General features: G+C 44.2%; 1 protein-coding gene across 1 annotated transcript; it reads right to left on the bottom strand.

Moving 5' to 3' along the window:
• Window positions 1-5,330: 5,330 nt before the first annotated feature.
• rps29 (ribosomal protein S29) lies at window positions 5,331-6,355 on the bottom strand. Its single transcript, XM_083688564.1, has 3 exons — window positions 6,267-6,355; window positions 5,714-5,813; window positions 5,331-5,460 (listed from the first exon to the last, which is right to left on the bottom strand). The coding sequence occupies exons 1-3, from the start codon at window positions 6,326-6,328 to the stop codon at window positions 5,452-5,454; spliced, it is 171 nt and encodes a 56-aa protein (XP_083544690.1). The 5' UTR covers window positions 6,329-6,355; the 3' UTR covers window positions 5,331-5,451.
• Between the last annotated feature and the right edge of the window lie 709 nt (window positions 6,356-7,064).

Raw genomic sequence — 7,064 nt, forward strand, 5'->3', positions numbered from 1 at the left:
GACGCATCCCTCCCAACTACATGGGCTCCCCTGGGGGCAGTTCGTCCGAGGGGTGACGAGTGGGCTCCGGACTGGGTAGGTCGACCTCCTCTCGTGTATCCTCTCACGATGCTGGTTCTCCACCCGTACAGTCAGGTCGATGAGGGCGTCCAATGACTCAGGCAACTCCCTGAGGGCGAGCTCGTACTTGATACCCTCAGAGAGTCCCTGAGCATACAGGATGACCTGCACGTCCTCCTCCGATCCGGTCTCCCTAGCCAACATCCGGAAGCCGATCGAGTAGTCCACCACCGACTGGTTCCCTTGATGGTAGGCCGTGAGCCGTCTACCTGCCTCATGCCCCAAAACCACCCGGGACGGGCCGAACACCTTCCGTAGTTCCTGCGTGAACAGGAGAACATTGGTGCAGACCGTGGTCTGTTTCTCCCGCTCCACGGTGGCTCAGGTCAGGGCTCGACCCGTCGGCAGGGTGATGATATAAGCCACCCGGGCCTGCTCGGTGGGAAAGGAGGATGGCTGAAGATTGAACACCAGGGAGAACTGGGTGAGGAACTCCCGGGACCCCTCTGGTCGCCCGTCGTAGCGTTCGGGAGGTGGCAATAGAGGCTCACAGGAAACCACCGGAGGGGATGAAGAAGCTGCTGAGGGACCCTCTGATTTGCCACCCGCCTGGGCTGGGGTTTGCCGTGTGATCGACAGGTGGTGAATGGCGGCGGTCAGCTGGCGCAGGGTATCGGTGTGCATCTGCAGGTTCTGCTCATGACACGTGAGAACGGCATCCTGTGCCACTACATCGAGACGGTATTGCTTTGCATTCGCTGGGTCCATTATGGCTCAGTCTTCTGTAAGGCTTTGGTAGGGTGAGCGGACCCAGGTGCATATAAAGGAGGCAGACGAGTAGACTGGGATACCAAACAAAATGATTTTTACTAGAGAGCATACTTGGCACCAGAGGATACAAACATGGACTTTACTCGAAAACAAAAGGGGAGAAAACAAAGTCTCCATAACAGTACTCCTAGATATACAAAGGCTACAGACTTAACTCCAAACTTGTTAAACTATACCAATGTTTCTTGCTATGACAAGCCGCCTCATACAGTCCTCCAAATACCCTATCATCTCCCCCCCTAAACCTTCCCTTTTTTGATGTAGTTTGTCTTCATGTAGTCTATGTGTGTGGAAAATAATGGGTTGTTTGATTAATAGTTTCTGTGAGGACAGATGGAGTGCACAGTGAATGATAAAATAATGCTCTCCCTCTCCCTTCTCCACCCCTTGTTACTCCATCCTTCTTCCTCTTATCTATCCATTCTCAACCCCAACTCCTACACACACCCACACACACACACACACACACACACACAAACACACACACACACACACACACACACACACACACACACACACACACACACACACACACACACACACACACACACACACACAGTCAGTAAAGGCTAGTACAGATTAACACCCAGTAAAAAAGAACACACACACACACATACATAGATCAGTGATACATCCATTTGATCATGCATGTCCACCCTTTGACTCATCCCTAGCTTGTTGTTTGGTGAAGGCTGCTCTCCAACTGCACCCTCCCCTCGCCGTCTCACCCTCTTGCTCCGGCTGTGCGTTGCACTTCAAATGGCGTGGAGTATTCAATTAGGTATGCCCCAGCTGACAGCCTTATCAAGGCTGACTTACCATTCTGCATTTGCATTCTTTCTTAATAGAGCCTCTCTCCAAAGAGTTGCACAGGCCCCCTGTCGACTCACCTTTGAACACTCAAGCCTCTTGTCTTGAAATTTAATTGTAGGGCAGAGCTGCCCCATCAGGCAGTATTTTGTATTGTATCTAAACCTTTCAATGAAAAGTCCTCATAGTTGTAGTTGGCAGGAAAAGGCACCGTCATAAAAATAGAATATTCTGCCAGGAAAATCAATCTGTGGGGCAATCCAATGGATGCTCCACTAAAATAGTTCTCAAATTGGGATTATCATCTCGCACTTTGGACACGCAGAGTGCCATTGAGAGAGATTAGGTTACAATAGTCACAATAGAATACAGGCAGTATGTATTCCCAATCCTAACAGTTTTAAAGTTTCTTTGAGGGAATGAAAGACATGCCTTTAATAGTTTAAGAATTTCTACATTTCAACATTTCGATACTCTTTAGGTACTAAAATGGCTAAAATTACTTGGGTAGAGCCCAGGAAGCCACTGACAGACTGTTCCCTAGACCCACATAATGGAACTGTAACGGCATATTATGACAGATGGCAATGTACAGATAAATATGTAATAAGCAATTTCCTATGCAAGCAGAGTAGTAATGCACACCAATGAAACTAACTTGCATGTAATTGCATCTTGCTTACTTTAGTCATAGTATTATCTTAAGACCTGTTGGTTTTAATGTGAGAGATCCTTTTCTTTTCTGCCCTGGCATTTACCTTGAGATTTATCTAATTATTGGGGACACAGTCAGCACAGAGTGGAAAAGCATGAATGAGAACGACGTTCGTTCACAGCCCTTTTGAGGAACCTTTCAGTGAAAAGCGCCTCTGTGTGTGCTGGCAGCGGAGCGCAGGTAAACCCTGAGGAACGTTTCCATGCCAACAGTGCAGCAAAACATTCTAAATTCATTTATTTCCCTGTAGATGAGAGCGCTGCGCTGTAGCTGAAAGTTAAATCGCAGCAGTGAGCGAGTTGGTCCCAAACGCATCACACCACAGCCACCTGCGGGTTTGCCTTGACTCTAATGGCCCACTTTAGCTGGTGGGCGAGGAGCACACACAGCACGCAGGCAGCTATGCACACCAGCTCGAACATACACACATACACAAACATGCACACACTCTCGTCTCTCCCGAGTCCCACACAAGCACATAATGTCCATTATTTTTTGACAAGAGACATTATCAGTCTAGGCTTGTGTGACATCCATGCATGTTAATGAAAGAAAGACTGTTTATTTGCCATGCAATCAATTCACATGAATTGTTGGAATGGGTCTTTTTGCACACACACCCCCCGAGACAACACACACGCACTGCACACCCCCCCTCCGAGACAACACACGTGCACACCCCCCCAGGGAGAACAGAGCGCTGGGCTCTGGGCACAGGGTCAGCCAAGTCAGCGCCCCTGGAGCAATTTGGGGTTAAGTGCCTTGCTCAAGGGCACAACGGCAGTGGTAGGGACCTGGATATGATGCCAGCAACCCTCCAGTCACCAGCTCACATCCAGATCCCTCCTGGAGCGGGGATCGAACCAGCAACTTTCCGATTGCTGGCCGGCCTCTTTAACCTGCAGGCTACCTGCCGTTAATCTTGGGTCACAAGATTAACCCTAACCCCCCTCCCATTAAAGTGCTTAAATCATACACAAGCACAGAGAGAGAGAGAGAGAGAGAGAGAGACTGCACTTTTAAACTGGGTCCTCTTTTATTAAAAACAGGTGAGTGAGCATTGTGTCCATGACAATTTTCCTTGGGACAATTAAGTTGATCTTACCTTATCTCATCCTATTTAAATTGTGATGGATCTGAATGGATGACTGGTCTACCTTAAAGACAATTTGCATATTACCTTTCAGTGTAACATCAGAGTGTGAATGGCGACAATTGAATTAATAGTGGAGCGTCACTGTCATCTAGTGGCCAAACTACAACATTTCAAAGGCTGACTACAGTCACTGCTGATATAATACATATATGATATGTTCACACTTTCAATGGCAAATTGCCACTGAGGATGCTTTTTAGTCTAGGATTAGGATTAAGCCTTGTCTGTGTAACCGGCCCTATATGAATTATGTTTGCGTTCTTAGACAGTTTTCCCTGAGAAATTAACTTATTTTAAAAATATCTTAATAATACTAATAATACTATACCTGGTATAAAGGTTTGAATGGAAATAAAATGTAATTCCTCAGGTAGGCCATATGTAATATGTGAGCTAATGTGTCTCGAAACAGATCTTTATAACCAATAAACGGAGAAGTGAGTAATCATATTGTGAAGTGTCATATCAATTGTTCAACCTCCCCATTATCACTCTAGCCACACCCCGTCCCTGCCAAGTCACACCTGTTTTCACTTCACTGATTGTATCCTTATGCTTCCATCACCATTACATAGTCTGTTTTCTCTGTTCGGTATTGTCTTGGTGTATCTGCATGGGACAGCCTAATCCTTTCCTTTTAACCTAAATGTTGTGTGACCTGACAATAATAAGTGCATTTTCAGCTCTTATGAGTAGTTACAATAGAGAATAGCTATATTCCATCCTAGCCCTCAGTTTGTGACTGCTTGTGCCACTTATTCTTATAGAAAGTCTTACTTGTGATGACTGTAATTCATTCAGTTACTTCAGATGAATGTACTTTGTGTTAGTTGCTAGACTTGAGCATCTGCTAAATGACTGAAATGTATTCACAGGTAAATTGTATAGCTTGATACAAGAGGGTAGAGTAGGGATAGAGGACACCCAGGTGATGTGATTTGAAGAGATCAGTCTTCAGTCTGCCGCAAAGGATGGATGGCTCAGCAATTCCAACAGTTCTCTCACAGGGTATGGTTCAATGGAGGCTGGTGGAGGTAGAAACTGGAGGACTGGCTCATTGTAATACATGGAACGGAATACATTCTGTTGAGCCCATCCTCCAGGCTCAGCTAAATGCATTACAATGAGCCTGTCACCTTCACCAGCCTCCCCTGGTATGGATCCATTCCACCACTGAGATACCACTCCAGAGAGGTAACTAGATTGCATCCGCTGTAGAGTATCTTCACAGGCCATCACATTGTGACCAAAGGTAACAGTGTAGTGGTCTTCCTATTTGCATGGTAGTCATTGCCCAGTTACTTAGACGTCAACATGATCTAAACACATTGCATCGCAAACGGTCATCACTCTTGAAAATAACAATTTATAACATTGACTTTGTTCTCATGGTCTGCAACAGGGTAATAGAGCTGATGCAAGAAGTAGCATTAACCTGTAGAATATAACCCACTGATCTACATCAATGCCAGCCAACCTCCCTCCTGCTTTTTTCCTGTTTTGCAAACTGACCCCAAACTGAGATTGAATCTGTTGACCCTGATATAAATGCCCCTTATAAACTCAATATGTATGTAACATGTGTCTTTTCAGCATGGAGGACTTAATTTTAAACGCAAATGTCAAGTGCAAATATGTCTGAAGACAGAAATGTAAACTGATGCATGAATATCAATACGACTTAATATCATGTCAACAAACACGTTAATTACAGATTGCTTCTCATGAATACATGCCTACAATAAAACACAGGACAAGTTTGCTTAGGACAAAAGAAAACATTTAATTGCAATGCTGAATTATCCCCATGTTGGCTTCACGTCTGCAGCCCATCGGTATCCGATCGAGGCAGTGATGAAACTTCAGCATTTCAATGCATTTAGTCGAGCTATGGAAACAATTCGAAACAACTCAGTTTTAGATTTCCATATGAAAAAAATAACAATAAATAAAAGACACCCGTGACAACTGAGTGATTGTCAACAACGTTAGGTTTATACATATTTAAAACAAAAAGAACCTTTGGCTGAATGTGTAGAAAGTTATCATTGTGTTCATTCAAATTGATGTGCAATGTGTTAACTAAATTCGTGCAGTGACATTATCTATACCAAGCAAAAGTGATGAAAAAGTGTACTTGCCTTCACAAAGCCGATATCTTTAGCGTACTGCCTGAAGCACTGGCGGCACATGTTAAGCCCATATTTACGGATCAAACCGTGTCTGTTCGAGCAAACCCGGCTGAAAGGATAAAATATTAAAGTTAGATCACGGCAATACAATCATCTTCAACCAATCATTAGCTAGCCTGTTAGCTGCCTAGCTAACTATGTAATCTCCCTCCAGTCTGACTCTAGCTTCCGTGAGATGAACCGGCATCAATATGACATTTAATACGGTGGCGTATGGTTAACAGCCCAAAATGTTGAACTTATGTTTCGCTGTAGCAAACCATTGAAAAGCTTCGGTGTTGTTTAGGTAAGCATCGTAGTTTCTTCTATTGCTAGAACGCAAGCAAGACAACGATATCTGCCCGGACGTTATGCACGTCAGCCGCCATATTGGCTCGCGCGCACCCATGTGGTTCACATTTTAAACCTATTCTTAAGTGTCTGAAACAATCCAACTAACTCCGAAATGAACTTGAAATCGGATAATGATCGGAATTAAATCATATATTTGAGTAGGACTTACCAGGATCGGGAACCCTGACCGAATTTTCTGGGGTGACTCCAATAGAGCTGCTGATGGCCCATCTTGTCTCTTTCGCTCGGATGTCGAAAAGGAAGGAAAGAAAGCAGCGCATGCGCAAATGAATGTTTCTCCTTAATCTCTTTCCGGCCACAATCCTCATCTGAATTAATATTGTGGCGCCCCCTATGGCGCACCTCTGGATGTGTTTTTTTTATTATTATTATTTATTCATTATTCCAAAAAATACAGAACAAAGTAGGAAACAGTTTACATAAAGCACTCAAAAACTGGCTGTGGCTTTGGCCATTTGACATAAATACTGCATAACAACAGTATGTATGTCAAACAACAAACAAACAAACACACACACGACACACACACACACACACACACACACACACACACACACACACACACACACACACACACACACACACACACACACATACATACACACACATACATACACACACATCACGCACCACACACTCACACACTCTAGATGGCGCCAACAAACTACAATAACAACCCATGTGGAACCTCACTGGAGTCTTTTCCAAACTTACAATATAAGGCTGTTGTGCTCTACAAACAAAACATTTATATTATATAGAATTGCAGAGTGCACAATCTCTATCAAGACATCTCAATCATAATGAGACAACATGGGATGCACAAATACACATCTGTCATGGCTAAGATTGACCTGACAGGATGCTCCAAATCAATTATATGCTTAAATGGAACCATGGCATACTCTGATCTGGATCTATCAGTTGAAAAAAATGGAGGATACCA

Source organism: Argentina silus, assembly GCF_951799395.1.
Source record: "Argentina silus genome assembly, chromosome: 17".
NCBI lineage: Eukaryota > Metazoa > Chordata > Actinopteri > Argentiniformes > Argentinidae > Argentina > Argentina silus.